The 24,527-nt window shown below is 42.8% G+C and overlaps 1 protein-coding gene across 1 annotated transcript; it reads right to left on the reverse strand.

The window, feature by feature from the left end:
- Positions 1–16,872: 16,872 nt before the first annotated feature.
- LOC123431317 (protein NRT1/ PTR FAMILY 5.10-like) lies at positions 16,873–23,399 on the reverse strand. Its single transcript, XM_045115139.1, has 3 exons — positions 23,267–23,399; positions 22,941–23,158; positions 16,873–18,184 (listed from the first exon to the last, which is right to left on the reverse strand). The coding sequence occupies exons 1-3, from the start codon at positions 23,364–23,366 to the stop codon at positions 16,925–16,927; spliced, it is 1,578 nt and encodes a 525-aa protein (XP_044971074.1). The 5' UTR covers positions 23,367–23,399; the 3' UTR covers positions 16,873–16,924.
- Between the last annotated feature and the right edge of the window lie 1,128 nt (positions 23,400–24,527).

Consider the following 24,527-nt stretch of genomic DNA (forward strand, 5'->3'; position numbering starts at 1 on the left):
CGTTTCACAATTCCTATGCATGTGGATGATGTCCTACTTGCTAGTGGTGATGTCAATCTACTGCAGGAGGAGAAAAGAAGTTCTTGTCCTCAAAGTTCAAAAGAATAAAAGGGGGTATTAGGAATGTCGCATGGACATGCTAAGAAAGATCTCTAAAGTATGCATACGAGAAAACCTACGGATGTTCTTATAGTCAAGGGTAATGGAAGTGGAAACTATGGTGTTCCAAAAGTTAATAAGAAAAGATTGCAAACGGATATGGTACCATATGCTTCAGTTGTTGGAAGCTCAAGATATTACCCTGACACAGTTCACGTATATATCCGGGTTGTTTTGGCAATGTCCAATCCATAGGTAAATCAATGGAATGGATTCAAACATATCGGTCTCATGCTGAAAGAAATAAGTGCTCTCAAAACATTGTGAGTACAAAGGAGGACTTGTGAAATGTATAGCGAAATCCACAATTGTCGCTAACTTTCATACTCGGAGTTTTGTGTGGAAAATCTCCAAATGAGTGAAACCATTGTCATCAATGTGATGCGATGATATGTTATAGCTTGATATGAGGCTGAGGGACGGGCAACGTGGTTAAGGCTACCTGTACCCGGAGTGGATAATGGTTGACAACGACGATTACCATTTTAAGATCTTTCGCTCCTGTCACAACGAGTCAAGTGTTGATGCCAAACACACTGATAAAGAGTTACGTGTTGTGAAGGAGAAAGTCCGGAATTATGGAAAAATGCTTGAAAGCATAAAAGCGACAAACAAGTGTTTGCAGATCTACTTATCAAAGGCTTACCGCCCAATGCGTTCGGAGAACACACAGTCGACATGGGTTTTATGGTATAGTCTAAAATTTCTGGACAATAAAGGGCCCAAGGTTAAAGAATCTATCTCAAAATAGAGAAGTACATTGTGGCTGTCTAATTCCATCGGCAATTGAGCCGTGACGATGAAACATGCCCTATGTATTGATCTGTTACGAAACGGGTAAAGTTAAAAGTATATGATGAGATCAAGGGGGAGAATGTTAGGTTGATCTCTTTTCCAATAGGCCCAACGGCCCATTGGACCTTGACTCATGCCCTGATCGGGGGCGTCCAGCCCAAGCAAGGCTGGTGGGCCCCTGTCGCGCAGTGCTATATGTAGAGGAAGTGGGGACCATGGCAAGGGTTACGAGGTTCGCCGCCGCCACTGGTTCCCCACTCCTAACCCTAATCCGATCCAGAGGGTAGCACTAAAGCGATGGGAAGTCCATCACCGCCGCCACTGGATCTCTCTCCTTCCCCACCGTCGTCACCACCTCACGATGGACGACTGGAGGGAGCTCATCGAGTTCATCACAAGGTAACATCTCCACATCACACCGAACACATCTAGCCTTGTGTTGGGGAACGTCGCATGGGAAACAAAAATTTTCCTACGCGCACGAAGACCTATCATGGTGATGTCCATCTACGAGAGGGGATGAGTGATCTACGTACCCTTGTAGATCGTACAGCAGAAGCGTTAGTGAACGCGGTTGATGTAGTGGAACGTCCTCACGTCCCTCGATCCGCCCCGCGAACAATCCCGCGATCAGTCCCACGATCTAGTACCGAACGGACGGCACCTCCGCGTTCAGCACACGTACAGCTCGACGATGATCTCGGCCTTCTTGATCCAGCAAGAGAGATGGAGAGGTAGAAGAGTTCTCCGGCAGCGTGACGGCGCTCCGGAGGTTGGTGATGATCTCGTCTCAGCAGGGCTCCGCCCGAGCTCCGCAGAAACGCGATCTAGAGGAAAAACTATGGAGGTATGTGGTCGGGCAGCCGTGAGAAAGTCGTCTCAAATCAGCCCTAAAACTTCCGTATATATAGGTGGGAGGGAGGGGAGGAGGCAGCCTCAAAACCTAAAGGTTTGGCCGAAATTGGAGGTGGAGGAGTCCTACTCCAATCCTACTTGGAGTAGGATTCCACCTTCCCACTTGGAAACTCTTTCCACCTTGTGTTTTTTCCTTCTCAAACCTTATGGGCCTTAGTGGGAACTTATTCCAGCCCACTAGGGGCTGGTTTATCTCTTCCCATAGCCCATGAGACCCCTTGGGGCGTGACACCCCTCCCGATGGTCCCCGGCACCCCTCCCGGCACTCCCGGTACACTACCGATGAGCCCGAAACTTTTCCGGTAATGCACGAAAACCTTCCGGTAACCAAATGAGGTCATCCTATATATCAATCTTCGTTTCCGGACCATTCCGGAAACCCTCGTGACGTCCGTGATCTCATCCGGGACTCCGAACAACATTCGGTAACCAACCATATAACTCAAATACGCATAAAACAACGTCGAACCTTAAGTGTGCAGACCCTGCGGGTTCGAGAACTATGTAGACATGACCCGAGAGACTCCTCGGTCAATATCCAACAGCGGGACCTGGATGCCCATATTGGATCCTACATATTCTACGAAGATCTTATCGTTTGAACCTCAGTGCCAAGGATTCGTATAATCCCGTATGTCATTCCCTTTGTCCTTCGGTATGTTACTTGCCCGAGATTCGATCGTCAGTATCCGCATACCTATTTCAATCTCGTTTACCGGCAAGTCTCTTTACTCGTTCCGTAATACAAGATCCCGCAACTTACACTAAGTTACATTGCTTGCAAGGCTTGTGTGTGATGTTGTATTACCGAGTGGGCCCCGAGATACCTCTCCGTCACACGGAGTGACAAATCCCAGTCTTGATCCATACTAACTCAACTAACACCTTCGGAGATACCTGTAGAGCATCTTTATAGTCACCCAGTTACGTTGCGACGTTTGATACACACAAAGCATTCCTCCGGTGTCAGTGAGTTATATGATCTCATGGTCATAGGAATAAATACTTGACACGCAGAAAACAGTAGCAACAAAATGACACGATCAACATGCTACGTCTATTAGTTTGGGTCTAGTCCATCACATGATTCTCCTAATGATGTGATCCCGTTATCAAGTGACAACACTTGCCTATGGCCAGGAAACCTTGACCATCTTTGATCAACGAGCTAGTCAACTAGAGGCTTACTAGGGACAGTGTTTTGTCTATGTATCCACACAAGTATTGTGTTTCCAATCAATACAATTATAGCATGGATAATAAACGATTATCATGAACTAAGAAATATAATAATAACTAATTTATTATTGCCTCTAGGGCATATTTCCAACAGTCTCCCACTTGCACTAGAGTCAATAATCTAGTTCACATCACCATGTGATTCCAACGAATCCAACACCCATATAGTTATGGGGTCTGATCATGTCTTGCTTGTGAGAGAGGTTTTAGTCAACGGTTCTGAAACTTTCAGATCCGTGCGTTCTTTACAAATCTTTATGTCATCTTATAGATGCTGCTACTACGTGCTATTCGGAAATGCTCCAAATATCCACTCTACTATATGAATCCGTTTCACTACTCATAGTTATTCAGATTAGTGTCAAAGCTTGCATCGACGTAACCCTTTACGACGAACTCTTTAACCACCTCCATAATCGAGAAAAATTCCTTAGTCCATTTGTTACTAAGGATAAATTTTGACCGCTGCTAGTGATTCAATCATGGATCACTCTCTGTACCCTCAACAGACTTTGAGTCAAGGCACACATCAGGTGCGGTACACAGCATGGCATACTTTAGATTCTACGGCTAAGGCATAGAAGACGACCTTCGTCTATTCTCTTTATTCTACCGTGGTCGGGTTTTGAGTCTTACTCAAATTCACACCTCACAACGCAACCAAGAACTCCTTCTTTGCTGATCTATTTTGAACTCTTTCAAAAACTTGTCAAGGCATGCATCTTGTTGAAACTTCTATTAAGCGTTTTCGATCTATCTCCATAGATCTTTGATGCTCAACGTTCAAGTAGCGTAATCCAGGTACTCCTTTGAAAACTTCTTTCAAACAACCTTGTATGCTTTACAGAAATTCTACATTACTTCTGATCCACAATATGTCAACCACATATACCTATCAGAAATTCTATAGTGCTCCCACTCACTTCTTTGGAAATACAAGTTTCTCATAAACCTTGTACACACCCAAAATCTTTGATCATCTCATCAAAGTGCTTATTCCAACTCCGAGATGCTTGCACCAGTCCATTGAAGGATCACTGGAGCTTGCATACTTGCTAGTATCTTTAGGATCGACAAAACCTTCTGGCTGTATCACATACAATGTTTGCTCAAGGAAACCGTCGAGGAAACAACGTTTTGACATCCTACGTGCAATATTTCATAAATAATGCAGCAACTACTAACACAATTCTAACAGACCTTTAGCATCGCTACGAGTGAGAAAGACTCATCATAGTCAACTGTTTGATCTTGTCGAAAACATCTTTGCGACAAGTCGAGCTTTTCTTAATAGTGACTTATCAGCATCATCGTCTGTCTTCTTTTAAAGATCCATTTTACCCAATAGTCCCATGACCATCAAGTAGTTCTACCAAAGTCTACACTTTGTTTTCACACATGGATCCTCTCTCGGATTTTATGACTTCCAGCCATTTGTCGGAATCTGGGCCCACCATCGCTTTCTCCATAACTCGTAGGTTCACTGTTTCTCAACAACATGACCTCCAAGACAGGGTTACCGTACTACTCTGCAGCAGTACGCGACCTTGTCGACCTACGAGGTTTGTAGTAACTTGATTCGAAGCTTAATGATCACCATCATCAGCTTCCACTTCAATTGGTGTAGGCGCCACAGGAACAACTTCCTACGCCCTGCTACACACTGGTTGAAGTGATGGTTCAATAACCTCATCAAGTTCTACTACCCTCCCACTCAATTCTTTCGAGAGAAACCTTTTCTCGAGAAAGGATCCGTTTCTAGAAGCAAACACTTTGCTTTTGGATCTGAGATAGGAGATGTACCCAACTGTTTTGGATATCCTATGAAGATGCATTTATCCGCTTTGGGTTCGAGCTTATCAGACTGAAACTTTTTCACATAAGTTTCGAAGCCCCAAACTTTCAAGAAACGACAGTTTAGATTTCTCTAAACCTCAGTCTATACTGTGTCATCTCAACGGAAATACGCGGTGCCCTATTTAAAGTGAATGTGGTTGTCTCTAATGCATAACCCATAAACGATAGTGGTAATTCGATAAGAGACATCACAGCATGCACCATACTAAATAGTGCGTGGCTATGACGTTCAGACACATCATCACACCATGATGTTCCAGGTGGCACGAACTGTGAAACAATTTCCACATTGTCTTAACTGTGTACCAAAAACTCGCAACTCAGATATTCATTTCTATGATCATATCGTAGACAGTTTATCCTCTTGTTACGACGAACTTCACTCTGAAACAGAATTGAACTTTTCAATATTTCAGACTTGTGATTCATTAAGTAAATACTCCTGTATCTACTCAAGTCGTCAGTGAAGTAAGAACATAATGATATCCACTGCGTGCCTCAGCACTCACTGGACTGCATACATCAAAATGTATCACTTCCAACAAGTTACTATCTTGTTTCATCTCAATGAAAACAAGGCCTTGCTCATGTGGTATGATTTGCATGTCACTAGTGATTCGAAATCAGGTGAGTAAAGATCCATCAGCATGGAGCCTCTTCATGCAATTTATATACTAACATGACTCAAGCGGCAGTGCCACAAGTAAGTGGTACTATCATCATTTAACTCGTATCTTTTGGCACCAATGTGTAACACTACAATCGAGATTCAATAAACCATTGAAGGTGATTATTCAAGCAAATAGAGTAACCATTATTCTCTTTGAATGAATGATCGTATTGCAATAAACACGATCCAATCATGTTCATGCTTAACGCAAGCACCAAATAACAATTATTTAGGTTCAACACCAATCCCGATGGTAGAGGGGGCGTGTGACGTTTGATCATATCAACCTTGGAAACACTTCCAACACGTATCGTCACCTCGCCTTTAGCTAGTCTCCGCTTATGCCGTAGCTTTCATTTCGCGTTACTAATCACTTAGCAACCGAACCGGTATCCAATACCCTCGTGCTACTAGGAGTACTAGTAAAGTACACATCAACATTATGTATATCAAATATACTTCTCTCGACTTTTGCCAGCCTTCTTATCTCCCAAGTATCTAGAGTTGCTCCGCCTCAGTGACTGTTCCCCTTATTACAGAAGCACTTAGTCTCGGGTTTGGGTTCAATCTTGGGTCTCTTCATTAGCGCAGCAACTGTTTTTCCGTTTCACGAAGTATCCCTTCTAGCCCTCCCCTTTCTTGAAACTTAGTGGTTTTTCAAACCATCAACTATTGATGCTCCTTCTTGATTTCTACTTTCGCAGTGTCAAACGTCGCGAATCGCTCAAGGATCATTGTATCTATCCTTGATATGTTATAGTTCATCACGAAGCTCTCAAAGCTTGGTGGCAGTGATTTTGGAGAACCATCACTATCTCATCTGGAAGATTAGCTCCCACTCAATTCGAGTGATTGTCGTACTCAGATAATCTGAGCACACGCTCAACGATTGAGCTTTTCTCCTTTACTTTGTGGTCAAAGAATCTTGTTGGAGGTCTCGTACCTCTTAACAAGGGCACAAGCATGAAATCACAATTTCATCTCTTTAGAACATCACTTATGTTCCGTGACGTTTTAAAACGTTTTCGGTGCCTTGCTTCTAAGCCATTAAGTACTTTGCACTGAACTATCGTGTAGTCATCAGAAACGTGTATGTCGGATGTTCACAGCATCCACAGACGACGCTCGAGGTGCAGCACACCGAGTGGTGCATTAAGGACATAAGCCTTCTGCGCAGCAACGAGGACAATCCTTGGTTTTACAGATTCAGTCTGCAAAGGTTGCTACTATCAATTTTCAACTAAATTTTCTCTAGGAACATAAAAAAATAGTAGAGCTATAGCGCAAGCTACATCGTAATTCGCAAAGACCATTAGACTATGTTCATGACAATTAGTTCAATTAATCATATTACTTAAGAACTCCCACTCAAAAAGTACATCTCTCTAGTCATTTGAGTGGTACATGATCCAAATCCACTATCTCAAGTCCGATCATCACGTGAGTCGAGAATAGTTTTAGTGGTAAGCATCCCTATGCTAATCATATCAACTATACGATTCATGCTCGACCTTTCGGTCTCATGTGTTCCGAGGCCATGTCTGCACATGCTAGGCTCGTCAAGCTTAACCCGAGTGTTCTGCGTGTGCAACTGTTTTGCACCCGTTGTATGTGAACGTTGAGTCTATCACACCCGATCATCACGTGGTGTCTCGAAACGAAGAACTGTCGCAACGGTGCACAGTCGGGGAGAACACAACTTCGTCTTGAAATTTTAGTGAGAGATCACCTCATAATGCTACCGTCGTTCTAAGCAAAATAAGGTGCATAAAAGGATTAACATCACATGCAATTCATAAGTGACATGATATGGCCATCATCACGTGCTTCTTGATCTCCATCACCAAAGCACCGGCACGATCTTCTTGTCACCGGCGCCACACCATGATCATCCATCAACGTGTTGCCATCGGGGTTGTCGTGCTACTTATGCTATTACTACTAAAGCTACATCCTAGCAAAATAGTAAACGCATCTGCAAGCACAAACGTTAGTATAAAGACAACCCTATGGCTCCTGCCGGTTGCCGTACCATCGACGTGCAAGTCGATATTTCTATTACAACATGATCATCTCATACATCCAATATATCACATCACATCGTTGGCCATATCACATCACAATCATACCCTGCAAAAACAAGTTAGACGTCCTCTAATTTTGTTGTTGCATGTTTTACGTGGTGACCGAGGGTATCTAGTAGGATCGCATCTTACTTACGCAAACACCACAACGGAGATATATGAGTTGCTATTTAACCTCATCCAAGGACCTCCTCGGTCAAATCCGATTCAACTAAAGTTGGAGAAACAGTCACTTGCCAGTCATCTTTGAGCAAAGGGGGTTACTCGTAACGATGAAACCAGTCTCTCGTAAGCGTACGAGTAATGTCGGTCCAAGCCGCTTCAATCCAACAATACCGCGGAATCAAGAAAAGACTAAGGAGGGCAGCAAAACGCACATCACCGCCCACAAAAACTTTTGTGTTCTACTCGAGAAGACATCTACGCATGAACCTAGCTCATGATGCCACTGTTGGAGAACGTCGCATGGGAAACAAAAAATTTCCTACGCGCACGAAGACCTATCATGGTGATGTCCATCTACGAGAGGGGATGAGTGATCTACGTACCCTTGTAGATCGTACAGCAGAAGCGTTAGTGAACGCGGTTGATGTAGTGGAACGTCCTCACGTCCCTCGATCCGCCCCGCGAACAATCCCGCGATCAGTCCCACGATCTAGTACCGAACGGACGGCACCTCCGGGTTCAGCACACGTACAGCTCGACGATGATCTCGGCCTTCTTGATCCAGCAAGAGAGACGGAGAGGTAGAAGAGTTCTCCGGCAGCGTGACGGCACTCCGGAGGTTGGTGATGATCTCGTCTCAGCAGGGCTCCGCCCGAGCTCCGCAGAAACGCGATCTAGAGGAAAAACTATGGAGGTATGTGGTCGGGCAGCCGTGAGAAAGTCGTCTCAAATCAGCCCTAAAACCTCCGTATATATAGGTGGGAGGGAGGGGAGGAGGCAGCCTCAAAACCTAAAGGTTTGGCCGAAATTGGAGGTGGAGGAGTCCTACTCCAATCCTACTTGGAGTAGGATTCCACCTTCCCACTTGGAAACTCTTTCCACCTTGTGTTTTTTCCTTCTCAAACCTTATGGGCCTTAGTGGGAACTTATTCCAGCCCACTAGGGGCTGGTTTATCTCTTCCCATAGCCCATGAGACCCCTTGGGACGTGACACCCCTCCCGATGGTCCCCGGCACCCCTCCCGGCACTCCCGGTACACTACCGATGAGCCCGAAACTTTTCCGGTAATGCACGAAAACCTTCCGGTAACCAAATGAGGTCATCCTATATATCAATCTTCGTTTCCGGACCATTCCGGAAACCCTCGTGACGTCCGTGATCTCATCCGGGACTCCGAACAACATTCGGTAACCAACCATATAACTCAAATACGCATAAAACAACGTCGAACCTTAAGTGTGCAGACCCTGCGGGTTCGAGAACTATGTAGACATGACCCGAGAGACTCCTCGGTCAATATCCAACAGCGGGACCTGGATGCCCATATTGGATCCTACATATTCTACGAAGATCTTATCGTTTGAACCTCAGTGCCAAGGATTCGTATAATCCCGTATGTCATTCCCTTTGTCCTTCGGTATGTTACTTGCCCGAGATTCGATCGTCAGTATCCGCATACCTATTTCAATCTCGTTTACCGGCAAGTCTCTTTACTCGTTCCGTAATACAAGATCCCGCAACTTACACTAAGTTACATTGCTTGCAAGGCTTGTGTGTGATGTTGTATTACCGAGTGGGCCCCGAGATACCTCTCCGTCACACGGAGTGACAAATCCCAGTCTTGATCCATACTAACTCAACTAACACCTTCGGAGATACCTGTAGAGCATCTTTATAGTCACCCAGCTACGTTGCGACGTTTGATACACACAAAGCATTCCTCCGGTGTCAGTGAGTTATATGATCTCATGGTCATAGGAATAAATACTTGACACGCAGAAAACAGTAGCAACAAAATGACACGATCAACATGCTACGTCTATTAGTTTGGGTCTAGTCCATCACATGATTCTCCTAATGATGTGATCCCGTTATCAAGTGACAACACTTGCCTATGGCCAGGAAACCTTGACCATCTTTGATCAACGAGCTAGTCAACTAGAGGCTTACTAGGGACAGTGTTTTGTCTATGTATCCACACAAGTATTGTGTTTCCAATCAATACAATTATAGCATGGATAATAAACGATTATCATGAACTAAGAAATATAATAATAACTAATTTATTATTGCCTCTAGGGCATATTTCCAACACCTTGTCGATCCACAGGATCTATCAGGGAGGTGATCTCCTCATCGTTGACAGCGTCACGGCCGGCTCCTTGGCGACGAGGCGGCCTCCTCGTATGGACGCTGGCGGCGCCTTGGTGAAGTCCCATGGAGCCAAGCCCGGTGTACTGACTCATCGTGTGGTGGCCGACGAAGCTGGTCCACTTGTTGCTGAGCGTCCAGTCGGGCCACCTCTTTGGTCTCAGGCCATGGCTGGGCCAGATCGACGAGCTACATAAGTTTGTAGCTTAGAAATTGTACCGTGCTGCTTTGGTCTGAATTTTGTGCTGCTTTGCATCCTGTTGGTAGCTTGGCTGGGCCACATTAAACCTCTGGACTTTGTTTAGCTTTACACAGAGATGATTAGAGACACAAAGTGTAGTTTCAGAGACCAAAATATTCAGAGATATGAAAAGAAGGGCTGACGTGAATCTCCAGTGTGCTTATACTTGATAAACTACCAGCAATGTGCACACACACATATCCATGAAAATTTGCAATTGTATAAATAATTTTGTAGTACTTTAGGGAAAACAAGATGACAAAACATATACTCCATCAAATATTACATTAAAGTTGCCAAGTGCATAGAAAAATACTGCATCAAACATCTTCAAATTACATAAATCATGTCTAAATCTGATCCGTCGTATTGTTGAGCCCTCCAATTCCATCAAAGCGTAATTCTACAGGACTGGACAGTACAGTCGATCCTTGCTGAACCTGAAACATCATACTTGTATATTCTCCTAGAATTGGAGGCATAACCATTGATGATGAACCTTCATATGGTATTGCAGCTACTGGGGTTGGATTTATGTTGCCAGTGGCTATGCCAAAGTCAAATGATCCCTGTGCCAAATAAAGTCATTATATTAATGGATTACCAAGTTTTTACCGCAAATCAAAAATTGACAAAATAAAATACCTGAACTGTGCTACTAGCCTACTACAAGCTATGCCATCCAAATAAACTGCTTCCTCACACTGTTTCAGATTGCAAATCTGTTAGCTATACAAAAATAGTATTACTGTAGAACGGAGAACAAGAATCAAATACTGCATGTTCCATAAGATCTTGTTCTAGAATATTAGCGTCTGATTGTTTCCTTTTATTATTGGACCTTCTTGTTTAAATTCATGGAGTGAGCCTGAAATAAGTGCAACATTAGTGAGTTTTTACAAGAAGAAAAAAGTAGTTTGCGATCACACGTAATATAGGTTACAATACCTTTTGTTCAACTTTCTTCTTCTCACGTTCTTCTTTTTTCATTTTCTTTTGTTCAGCTTTCTTCTTCTCTTGTTCTGCTTTTTTCTTGTCTCTTTGTTCAGCTTTCTTCTTCTTTTTGTTTGCTTGACGGATAAGCTTATCAACCTTTGATTCTTTCCTCAATGAAGGAGGACGTCCAGCACATCTAACAGCTATTGGACTTAGTATAGTTTTACTTGTTGTCTTCCCACTAGAAGGTGCATCTTCCTGTGTACCAACCTGTTCCTTATCATTTTCAGAAATTGAGCTGCTAGAGTACTCAACTTTGAGGGTGCGAAGTTTTTCAATCAAAGAATTGCATAAATTATCTGACATGGCGCCTAGCTCAGCAACTGGGTAGAAAGAATTGCACAATCTATCAAAACGTTTTGCAACAGGCATGTCTTCCATGCCACCATATGTGCATCTGATAAAATTATGCTTTCTTTTCACATTCTTTTTCCACCGATCAACAATGTATTGTGGAGGAACCTCCTTGATTTTCATGTGTGTGAGCACACATAATACATGCCTACAGAGTATACCCCTGAGCTCGAAGTGACGACATGAACACTTAACTTCCAACTCTTCCTCGTTGAAATAAACATGGTACACAATATCTTTTCTCCATCCTTTTTCCTCATCAATTAACACATCCTCAGTTATTTCATATGTTTCTATTGCCCCTTCCTTTTCTATGAACTTCCGATCACAATACATAATGTCTGTTAGCTCTTCTTGAAATTCTTTGAACTTTGCATTTGTATAGTCTGATTGAAATTGCTTCTCGATGGCAAAGCGTGTGATGCAAGGTATGGTTGAATTGAAGGAATTAAAATCAGCAACGTTCTCCTTCTCAACTTTATCACGGAGAGCATTCTCATATCGTCTAACAAAATTCTTCAATGTAGCTTTTGCGTTAACATATCCATCAAAGAAAGCATTCATACTCTCACTACGTTGTGTAGTAGACATACCTGCCCAGAAGGCATCTTTCACAAATGCTCGAACCCAACGGTGCCGATGCTCATAAAGCCCTTTAAGCCATTCATTATCATCAAGACTATACTTCTCAACCATATGCATCCAAGCAACTTCAAACTCTGTAATTGTTAATGAATTGTAAACCGCCCTGCCAACAGCAACCTTCATGTGATCATATTCATCATATCCACCTAACTGTTGGGGAACGTCGCAAGGGAAACAAAAAAATTTCCTACGCGCACGAAGACCTATCATGGTGATGTCCATCTACGAGAGGGGATGAGTGATCTACGTACCCTTGTAGATCGTACAGCAGAAGCGATTAGAGATCGCGGTTGATGTAGTGGAACGTCCTCACGTCCCTCGATCCGCCCCGCGAACAATCCCGCGATCAGTCCCACGATCTAGTACCGAACGGACGGCACCTCCGCGTTCAGCACACGTACAGCTCGACGATGATCTCGGCCTTCTTGATCCAGCAAGAGAGACGGAGAGGTAGAAGAGTTCTCCGGCAGTGTGACGGCGCTCCGGAGGTTGGTGATGATCTCGTCTCAGCAGGGCTCCGCCCGAGCTCCGCAGAAACGCGATCTAGAGGAAAAACCGTGGAGGTATGTGGTCGGGCTGCCGTGGAAGTCGTCTCAAATCAGCCCTAATACCTCCGTATATATAGGTGGGAGGGAGGGGAGGAGGCAGCCTCAAAACATAAAGGTTTGGCCGAAATTGGAGGTGGAGGAGTCCTACTCCAATCCTACTTGGAGTAGGATTCCACCTTCCCACTTGGAAACTCTTTCCACCTTGTGTTTTTTTCCTTCTCAAACCTTATGGGCCTTAGTGGGAACTTATTCCAGCCCACTAGGGGCTGGTTTATCTCTTCCCATAGCCCATGAGACCCCTTGGGGCGTGACACCCCTCCCGATGGTCCCCGGCACCCCTCCCGGCACTCCCGGTACACTACCGATGAGCCCGAAACTTTTCCGGTAATGCACGGAAACCTTCCGGTAACCAAATGAGGTCATCCTATATATCAATCTTCGTTTTCGGACCATTCCGGAAACCCTCGTGACGTCCGTGATCTCATCCGGGACTCCGAACAACATTCGGTAACCAACCATATAACTCAAATACGCATAAAACAACGTCGAACCTTAAGTGTGCAGACCCTGCGGGTTCGAGAACTATGTAGACATGACCCGAGAGACTCCTCGGTCAATATCCAATAGCGGGACCTGGATGCCCATATTGGATCCTACATATTCTACGAAGATCTTATCGTTTGAACCTCAGTGCCAAGGATTCATATAATCCCGTATGTCATTCCCTTTGTCCTTCGGTATGTTACTTGCCCGAGATTCGATCGTTAGTATCCGCATACCTATTTCAATCTCGTTTACCGGCAAGTCTCTTTACTCGTTCCGTAATACAAGATCCCGTAACTTACACTAAGTTACATTGCTTGCAAGGCTTGTGTGTGATGTTGTATTACCGAGTGGGCCCCGAGATACCTCTCCGTCACACGGAGTGACAAATCCCAGTCTTGATCCATACTAACTCAACTAACACCTTCGGAGATACCTGTAGAGCATCTTTATAGTCACCCAGTTACGTTGCGACGTTTGATACACACAAAGCATTCCTCCGGTGTTAGTGAGTTATATGATCTCATGGTCATAGGAATAAATACTTGGCACGCAGAAAACAGTAGCAACAAAATGACACGATCAACATGCTACGTCTATTAGTTTGGGTCTAGTCCATCACATGATTCTCCTAATGATGTGATCCCGTTATCAAGTGACAACACTTGCCTATGGCCAGGAAACCTTGACCATCTTTGATCAACGAGCTAGTCAACTAGAGGCTTACTAGGGACAGTGTTTTGTCTATGTATCCACACAAGTATTGTGTTTCCAATCAATACAATTATAGCATGGATAATAAACGATTATCATGAACAAAGAAATATAATAATAACTAATTTATTATTGCCTCTAGGGCATATTTCCAACACTAACTTCTCGGGTATCTTTTTCATTATGTGCCACAAGAACCATCTATATCGAGATTTAGGGAAAACTTCTTCCACACCATTCTGAATTGATTTTGCTTGATCAGTTATAATAGCTTTTGGATGACGATTTGACATACAAGTAAGCCATGCTTCAAATAACCAGACAAATGTTGGAGTATCTTCATTTGATAATAAAGCACACCCTAGCAACACTGATTGGACATGATGATTCACTCCGACAAAACAAGCAAAAGGCATATCATATTTGTTCACCAAGTATGTTGTGTCAAAAGTAATGACATCATGAAAAGATTCATACACTGCTCTACTTCTTGCATCAGCCCAAAAAACATTCCGAAGTCGGGATTCATCATCAACATCCATGACACTAAAAAAGTTTGGATTGTCGGATTGCATTTTGATAAAATAGTCACGAACCGCTTAAGCATCACCACTACCAAGTTTTAACCTTCTTGTTTTCTCTAGAAAATTGCGACAAGTTTTCTCACCAAAAGTTAGGTTCTCATGACCATCTGCTGCCACAACAAAAGAATTGAAATTCTTGTTTATTCTTATTCCGGCGCGGTCATTCAGCTCAAGGTTGCGCTTGACATGGAAATTTAACTTCTTATTGCATCTAAATAACCGAGATTTATGTGGACTCAATGCATGGTTGTGATCCAAAATCGCCTTCGAAAGATGAAGCTTCCCATCAGGACCACGTGTAACATAAATTTTAGCTTCACGTCCTATCCCGGCTGTTGGGTTTGGCTTCAACATATTTCTTGAGTTCGATTGAGTCTTACCATACCGAGAGCAACAAAGTGTAAGGTACTTTACTTGTCCATTATCATCACTATGTGAGCTTCTTCTCGTCACACCAAAGCCTTTTGCTTTAGCATATTTGATATAGTACTCTCGCACCTCATTCTCAGTATCGAAGGTCATCCCCAATTCAGGGTCTCCAAGTAACGAATCTGGTTGATCTTCAATATGGTCATGTTCAACTTCCATGTTGCTTTGATTTTGTTGTTTAATGTCGTCGTCATCACTTGAAATAGACATGTCACTTGATTCTTGAACACCAACTATTCCATCATCCATTCCTAGGATCATGAAAAAAAGTCACTCTTCTACGAAATCAAAACTAAATTTGTAACAGAGTGACCTAAATGTTGGCATGTTAACCATGAACTTGTGACCTTCATGTTGAACATAACAAGATGATTAAATCAATAACAGTACACTATTTGACCATGAACAGTACTCTGGATATGTTTATCATGAACAGTACTCTCGATGTGAAATAACAGAGTGATCTAAATGTTGGCATGTTAACCATGAACTTGTGACCTTCATGCTGAACATAGCAAGATGATTAAATCGATAACGGTACACATATTTAACCATGAACAATACTCTGGATATGTTAACCATGAACAGTACTTTGGATGTGAAATAACATGTAGATGCAGGCCACACAGCACGTCCTGACTTAAACGCAGAATACAGAATACAGAAAACAGTAGCAGTAGCAGCAGTTACAGACTAAACCTTGTATCCTCCCTGTTGTCAGCTAGGCCAGGCACACCACGCAGGTCACCAACAATGCAAGCACTGTGATCGGCAACGCGTCGAAAGTTCGTTCAGCAGTACAGATGATCAAAAGCTGGAGGCGGCGATCTTACAATCTGGAAAAAACGGATCTGTCTGTGCCTTTCTGTTTTTCCCTTGCGTAAGTAGCGGCAGGTTATCCTTTCTGTTTCTCGCTTGGAGCGGTATGCGCGGCCAGGTCAGCATCGATCCTAATCAGCACGTAAACTCACGTAGCTCTACGTGAGTGTAGCATTATTGGTGTTGTATTCTCAAGAGAAAAATAGAGCACATGACATAATCATCTGGTTATTTGCGATTTAGTTAGTTCCTTTGCTTTACCGGTTGCTTCTTTGGAGTGGCTCCTCTATGAGTGGTAGAAAACCTATCTCACCTTCATGCCACGAAAGGTCCATACTGTGTAAAATGCGATGTACTTCCTCCGTTTTTAAATATAAGTTTTTTTAGAAGTTTACATAGAGACTACATATGATGTATATAGACATACTTTAGAGTATAGATTCACTAATTTTGTTTCATATGTAGCCCCCTAGTGAAATATTTAAAAAGACTTATATTTAGGAACGGAGAGAGTATAAGTCTTTTTAAGGATTCTATTATGAAGTACATACGGGTGTATATAGATATACTTTACAATGTGAATGCACTCATTTTACTCCATATGTAGTTTGTAATGTAATATTTAAAAAGACTTATATTTAAAAACGGAGGATAGCGTATAAATCTACCGCTGGCGTATCTGGATATACATTTCCTATCTACCCTATTCAAGGAATGAGAAATTCTTTGTAGATACCTGGACCTGTAGACACACATTCATCATCCATGTCACAAATTTTACTACCTCTGATCCTAAATATAAGTTTTTCTAGATATTTCATTACAGACTACATACAGAATAAAATGAGTGAATTTACATTTTAAATATATCTATATACATCTATATGCAATACCTAGTGAAATCTTTATATTTAGAAACGGATGGAGTAGTATATACCAACATTGTTTAAGGAAAATGCAGGAGCTTTGAACTTTTAGTATACTATACGTAACAACATTGTACTAATGCACTTGCTTCAGCGGAGCCTCTTGTGACTGTAGACGTAGGTGCTTGCGCAACGGAGGAAGAGCGCGAGCTCGGCGGCACTGAAGCCGGCGAGCAACCAGTAGAAGTAGTCGAGGTGAGCACGGTTCAGGTTGTCCGCGAACCAGCTGTCGCCGCCACCGCTGCTGGTGATGCGGTCGATTAGGGAAACAAGAGCGCCGCTGATGAAGTTGCCGATGCCAATCACGCTATAGAAGAGCGCCATGCCCAGGCTGCGTAGCTCGCTGGGCATCTGATCATAGAAGAACTCCTGCATCCCCACTTCCGCGAACACACCAGCCACCCCAATCAAAACGTATTGTGGCACCAGCCACGCCCAGCACATCGGCACTGTTGCCTCCGCGTCGTCCACTAGGCCGTGCTCGCGTGCCGTCTCAAGGCGCCGCGCCTCCACCAATGCCGCAACCGACATTGAGGCTTGGGTCAGCGCCAATCCTGTGCCCACACGTTGCAGCAGCGTCAGCCCCGACAGGGTGCCTGTCGTGCGCCTCAGTGCCGGCACGAGCACGCGGTCATATATGGGGACAAACAATAGGGCTGATGCAGGTCCCAACGTTTGCAGTGCCGCCGGCGGCAGCTCCACGCCGCCAAAGATGCGGCGGTCCAGGGTGCGGCACTGCTTGTTAAAGAGTGTCATGACTTGAGCAAATGCCACACCATATGCTAGGCATCCTGCCCAAATTGACAACAACCGTAGCACCGCACGCGCGTCCTCCTTTTGGGTTGCAACGTCTTTGGCTTCTAGCAATGAGCATGAAGTGGCATTGTCATGCTGTGATAGCGCAGTGAGGCTACGAGCAAGGAGGGCGAAGGGGCTACCAGCGCCGGGAGTGGGCTCATAGAGGCGGTATGTAGGGGTGCCGAGGAGGAAGACAACAAAGGCACATAGCATGAGGGCACATAGCATGCCAAATCCAATTCCCCAGCCAAGGTTCTCCTGGATGTAGCCGACAACACCAACAGAAACTGTGATACCTACAGCCAAGGAGAAGTACCACCAGTTGAACAAGGAGCTGCGGGCGGCGCACTCCCTGGGGTGGTCGGGATCAAACTGGTCGGCGGCAAAGGCCAGTGCACATGGATTATCTGCGCCCTGCGCGACGGCGATGAGATAGAGGGAGGCATAGAAGAAGACCACCTGCAGCGACAAGGGGTGAGGAGAGGTGTCGCCGGCTTGCAACGATGGATCATGTGCCGAGAGCATGGTTGATAGAGTGATCATGGCATATCCCTGCACAAGTACACTTTTTAGTTGTCAGTGTTTGGTTAGTGATCACCCCATAAAGAAAAAATCCAAAATACAAGAAACACTTTTTACGTGTATAGTTTTAAGACGTTTTCAAAACCATATTAAACCGAGGGAATAAAACTCCCACACCTTACCGATCGTCTTCTTAAGGGGGCGTACATTTTCACAACCTTGACAGCCCCCCTTGTTCCAAAGTGTGACACAGTTATCAGATTTAAGTGAACTTTTCTAATACTTGTGTTTATTTTTCCATGATTTTCATGCCTCAGAGAGACGTACTGACATGCCAGGCTCATGCCAGGCTCATCGAAAGGTCTAACTTGGACAGAAATATGGATGGCATGTCACGGATATTAGAAAATAATATATAGTGATTTTCTTAAGTTCAAACAATCGTATTTCACACATTTTAAACCGCAAATTATACTTTCTTGAAACATTTGAAAACACATAACCTATATTACAATAGAAATTACTTGTTTCTATATTATTTTTATTAGCCAAATTTGAATTTACGTTGGAATGGATCGATAGAGTAGTCCCTCACCTTTTACTAAATCTTTGAAACATTCTAGATCATACTAACGTTCTGCTTTCTTTCAATTGCATTATTCTACTTGCGATATATCTAGCATAATTTAATTACAGTTCTTTAGCAAATTCAATTAAGCTTGAATTCTAACCCGTTATCCAATATAAAATCTGAAAAATTGTGCTTCCAATGTTCGGGTTTGTGAGGTCTGCGAATCGATTCCGCAAGGCCAGGTCAGGTAACTACTTATCTCATTAATCCCTCCCTCTCTTAGATAATTAATGTAAAATGGCATGCTACACTTTGAAATTGCAACAATTTAGTCAATTAACCATGTTATGCAATTAATAACTAGTAAAGTGCAGGTTTTTCATGCGTAATTGACTATGGCATCCTATATTAGTGAATCGATCTGGATGCCCTTTGATTTGCAAAAATGAAAGCAGTGAGTACTTCTTATTTAAAGAATGGTTGTTTTCAACTATAAATATATTATCTGCAATGAAAAATTTAAAGGCCTCAAATTATTTTCAAATGGACAAAACTTTAAAGTCCCGAAATACTACTTCCACGACCTCATCTATACCTCTAAAACTACCTCTTCTGTGTTTTCCCCTCTAAGACATCTACCCTACCTCCATTCCACAACTTTCCTCACTCGAAGCCCCTTTATCTAACCATCAAGTGTATGATGCATTTCTGCATATGAAAATCAACGCTACCCCAGACTAGATGGTTTTCGCCTCAATTTGTACAGAAAGTACGGGCACTCCGTAAAATAGTAGTTCTCCCATTTTTAGGTATTTCCAAAAACAGGCTGCAAATGTCGAATGTTTCAACAGAGAACATAGGATTCTTCTCCCCAAGGACGACACTGATAGACCTGCCAATGATTTTTTACATGTCTCTCTCCAAAATCGCATGTTCCGAAGCCATTGCCAACCTTGTAAATAACAGACTAAAATCCCTAACCACCCCTCCTTTTTTTTCTCAATGATGAGACTAGATTCATCAATGGCAGTTCTGCCGCAGATAATTTTATTTATGCCCATATTTCTTAGATGCTGCGTTCTTGATAGGGCACCACTATGACCTTCAAACTCGATTTTCATAAAGCTTTCGACTCCACCGCATGGGACTCTCTTCTCCTTATTCTTACCAACAAGGATTTCCTATCAGCCTGGAGCTCTTGAATTCAAACGGTTCTTTCCTCTAGTTAAACTATTGTCCTCCTAAATGGTATCCCTGAAATTGGATTAACTGGTAAAATGAACTAAATCACGTCGACTCGTTCTCCCCTCGCATCTTCATAATTGTTGCAGTCTTGTTAAATAACCAAATACTCATAGCACACCGAGAAGACATTCTACATAACCCCATCGACCCTAACTTACCCCTATCGTCCTCCAATACGCCGAAGACATGTTGATTCTAGCCCACAACTCCACATAGGCTGACAACCAACTTAACACCATGCTCGATGACTTTGCCATAGCCATTGGTCCAGAGTTGGCATTAATAATCCACAAAATGACCTATAACCCCATACACACGAACCACTACACCATGATCACATTGTGAATATTTTTGGTTGCACGGTCACTTTCTCCTCACAGACCTAGCTAGGTTTACCATTTTCACCTATCAAAGTACCCCCTCCACTTTCCAGCCCATCATCCACAACAACAACAAAAATATTTGTGTAGGTTTGAAAAGCATGCTTCTCAATAATAACCAATTGTTCATGATGTTCGCTTTCCAACTGCTGCAAATGCCCCAACCTCCCTTTGGTACTCTCCAATACAACTGTTGATAAACATTCCAATACCCTTCCTCTAGATAACTGTAAACAGCCACATAATTGTCCGCCAAAAAATCTCCTTTTGTTCTTACCAATAATGGTCTTGCCCACGTCTTCAAGATAGATGCTTGCCTCCTAAGAGAACCTCATTTGACATCTTCCCACATATCTACTCCCACTCTTCAAACACCATTCCCTAGTCTTACAAGTCATGCAAAATAAGCTATTGTCCAACCTACGGGTCGCCTTCCTAACATGTACTTGTTTGAGTTAGATGTTCTCTTCTATTTGTTGCGAGGTTTTTGCCCAAAGGATATAAATGATGATAGATTCATAATCAATGGAGCCTACTTGTCCTCCAAGCATACTTACTTCCTCTTCATGGATGATCAAGATTAAGACTCCAACACCCCTCCCGTGAGATGATCCCTTCCCGCTCAGCCTCGACAATGTCTTATTGCCCTCGGTAGCTCTTTCTATTTTGTGGAATATTTTGAATTGTGGAAACACCCATGTCTTCTGCAATGAAACACACTCATCTAGTCTCACTATTAGGAACATTCTCATTGACTTTATTTTTGGGCATTTAGATTCAATGGGTATGTTTGCTATTAGTCCCACTTAACCCTACCAAAAAATTTGTATGGCCAAAACATGGGCATAACCAAATATTTGAAAATTACCAAGCATTTGGTTTGGAAACATTGCCATTGACCAAAAAACTGGCAAGAATTTTAGACATATTTTACTCGCAACTAATTTTCTTTAATCATAAGACCACAATCAATCAGCAACAATATGCATGCAACTAGGTATCCACCAAAAGTTTACGACATGAAGGTGAATCACGATAGAAGAGAGATTGCGTATTGAGGTGAACTTGAACCTTTTTATGTACTTGTTCCAGATCCATATGTTACCTCCAAGACTGTCATTATGTATGGAAATCATAGAAAAGGGAACAAAAAAACAGATGTTCATGGGGACTTTTTTAAGGTGCACATCAAAGGGAGCTGGCGGCCAATTATTTGGCGAATGATTTCCACCTCAACATCTCAACCACAAATTGGTGAAAAAGGCACACAGACGGACTAGGCTAGCCAATTTTTGGTGTTGATCGAAACACTCTCCATAACGTGTGACCAGGCCAATATTTTGTTAAGGCAGACACCGTCTTCTAAAAAAGAGAAACTATATAATTCCAAAGTATGCTTTAGATCATAAGACTTCCACTCCAGGAACAATAATCACTTAATTTTGACTTTAAGCATCCTCAGATTGGACGATAGGTTCAGGATCATAACCCTTTTAGATTGTTCCCATGAGGCAAAATTAAAAATATATAAACTTTATGTCACAAAAACTATATGTCGTGCATCCTCTTTAGAATACGAATCCAATGATATACTTCTTATAGCATTTCTATTATATGGTGAAAGTTCTACAGATGGTCAAAGTTTGACACTAAATATAAAGGGTCTAATAAACCCGGACAGAGGGAGTATTATTATTCTTTCGGGTATGTACCCCTTGTCCCATAATATAAGATGATTTTTGACACTACACTAATGTCATAAAATGTCCTACATTATGGGACAGAGGGAGTAGGAATTAATGATCATTCCTCCACACACAAACAAAATTCGTCACTGCCCCTAACATTGTTCCTTGATTATTACTTACAGATAGTTCATACAACTGTTTTCTTATATATCGCAAGTACGTACTCTGCATCACGTCATAATATATATAACAAATATAAACATAATCAGTATCAGAAGAAATCTATATTTGTTTATCGACCTACCGTTAGTTGATTGTGCATGAGTTTCTTTGGAACTTGCATTATTGATTACTACTTCTTCCTAAATATAAGACATTTTAGAGTTTTTTAATATAGACTATATACAAAGCAAAATGAATGAATGTACACTTTGATATATTTGTATATACATCCGTATATAGTTTATATTAAAAACTTTAAAAGATCTTATATTTCGGAACTGAAGATGTACTATTCAGAGGGTAGGAGTTAATGGTCATTCTTCCACACACACACACAAACAAAATTCGTCACTGCCCCTGACATTGTTCCTTGATTATTACTTACAGATAGTTCATACAACTATTTTCTTATATTTCGGAAGTACATACTCTCCATCCCGTCATAATATAACAAATACATTTACCCGCAAAAAAAACAAATACATACCTGATCCGTATCAGAAGAAATCCATTTTTTTATATACACCTACCGTAAGTTGATTGCGCATGAGTATGTTTTGGAAATTGCATTATTGCTTACTACTATTATCCGCGCAATCAAGTTTCAGTTGTTAAGGTTTGCCTACTGATGGTGCCGTGCGTTGAAATGTATACAAAGAATTAAATGAAGGAAGAATTACCAAGACGTAGAGGATGCATGCGACAATGATGGACCGGTAGCGCCCCAGCCACGAGTCGGCGACGAAGGCGCCCAGCAGGGGCATGAGAGTGGCCGTTCCCGCCCAGACATTCACGGCGGCAGCGGCGGCGGCGTTGGAGTGACCCAGCGGCCCCGTCAAGTAGGTGATCAGGTTCGCCGATACGCCGTAGTAGGCGAAAGCGCTGGTGACCTCCACCACTGCATGAATGCCGCCGGCCGGCCGGCCGGCCATATCGGTAGAAGATTGATCAGTTGTCGCCGATGAAAAGCTTAACTAGCTAGGACGGTGCATGCGGGCGTACGTACCGACGACGAAGAGGGCGGATCGCCACCCGCCGGAGGTGCTGCGGTAGACGAGGCGGCCATGGAAGTCGGAGACGCCAGCGAGCGGTGGCTCATCTTCCATGTGCTCCGTAAGGAAGGGAGCCTCGGCGTCCACCGTTCCCATCGTACGTGCTGCACCTTTCAGTACTCTGTCGGAGCTAATTAAACTCCAGCTCTGTCCGCAAATCTTTAGGGAGGTTGGGTGTCACTGTCAACGCGAGACAAAAATCTTTGCCAATTATGTTTAAAACAAGGTAAACGTTCGCAGCCGCTCGACAGGGCTGCGTGTTCCGCCGGTCGCGCATGCACATGGCCTCGACTCGGTCTTTCGTATCGTCGCGACAGTGCTTCGAACCAGACACGCGCTCCTTGTGTGTGGGCCACACACAAGTCCTATCTCTTTCTCAAACCTCTCACAGCCACTCTAAAAACCAGTTTCTCTATACCCTCGGGGAAAGAAATCAACCATTGCAATGCCTCAATAGCAACATCTATGGCTGTTGAATAATGTTTGCAAGTGTTTTGTTACTAAATCAACAACATACAATATCTCACACCAAATGACTAATGACACCGTAAATTACACTCCCCAAGTTCATTTTGCACAACCTTTAGCATCACTACCCATTATAAAATCATTAACCATGTTTGATACCTGAAATGAAAAGAAAGAAAATATATGTTATAGATTAAGATAGCCAAAGGAATTACATCATTATTTATATGAAAATATTGGTTACCTGAAGGAGACCCTCCCAAATGTCTATGCATTGAAATCTGATAGCCTTAACATTGTCAACATGATCTCCTAACATGTAACTGATACTGACTTCAGGGTCAATTCTTCTATGTTATCTTTCAGAATCTTCCATTTCTTAGTAAAACTAGAAAAAGTTGTGTATGTGTGTTGGGTGATTCCAAAAAACTCTTTAGCTTTGCCACAATTCTTGGCTATATCACAAAATGTTATATTGAGGCTCCGGAAACACACATGTCGTATGAAATTAAAACCTCTAAGATTTACATTCATTGCCTCTTTTGTATGACATGATGTTTTACTTTCATATTTGGCTCATTAACATAAACATGTCCTCTCAATCATCTATACCAACATCAAGAAACTTTCGTTCATTCTCAACTTGCTTGCCCAGTCGTATCGTTTAAAAATCTTATAATTAAAAAAATATGTTCTTGGTGGCTTGCATCAGAGGTAGAATCAACTATGACCAAGAAATGCATTGCA

The sequence above is a fragment of the Hordeum vulgare genome, chromosome 2H, assembly GCF_904849725.1.
Source record: "Hordeum vulgare subsp. vulgare chromosome 2H, MorexV3_pseudomolecules_assembly, whole genome shotgun sequence".
NCBI classification, from domain to species: domain Eukaryota; kingdom Viridiplantae; phylum Streptophyta; class Magnoliopsida; order Poales; family Poaceae; genus Hordeum; species Hordeum vulgare.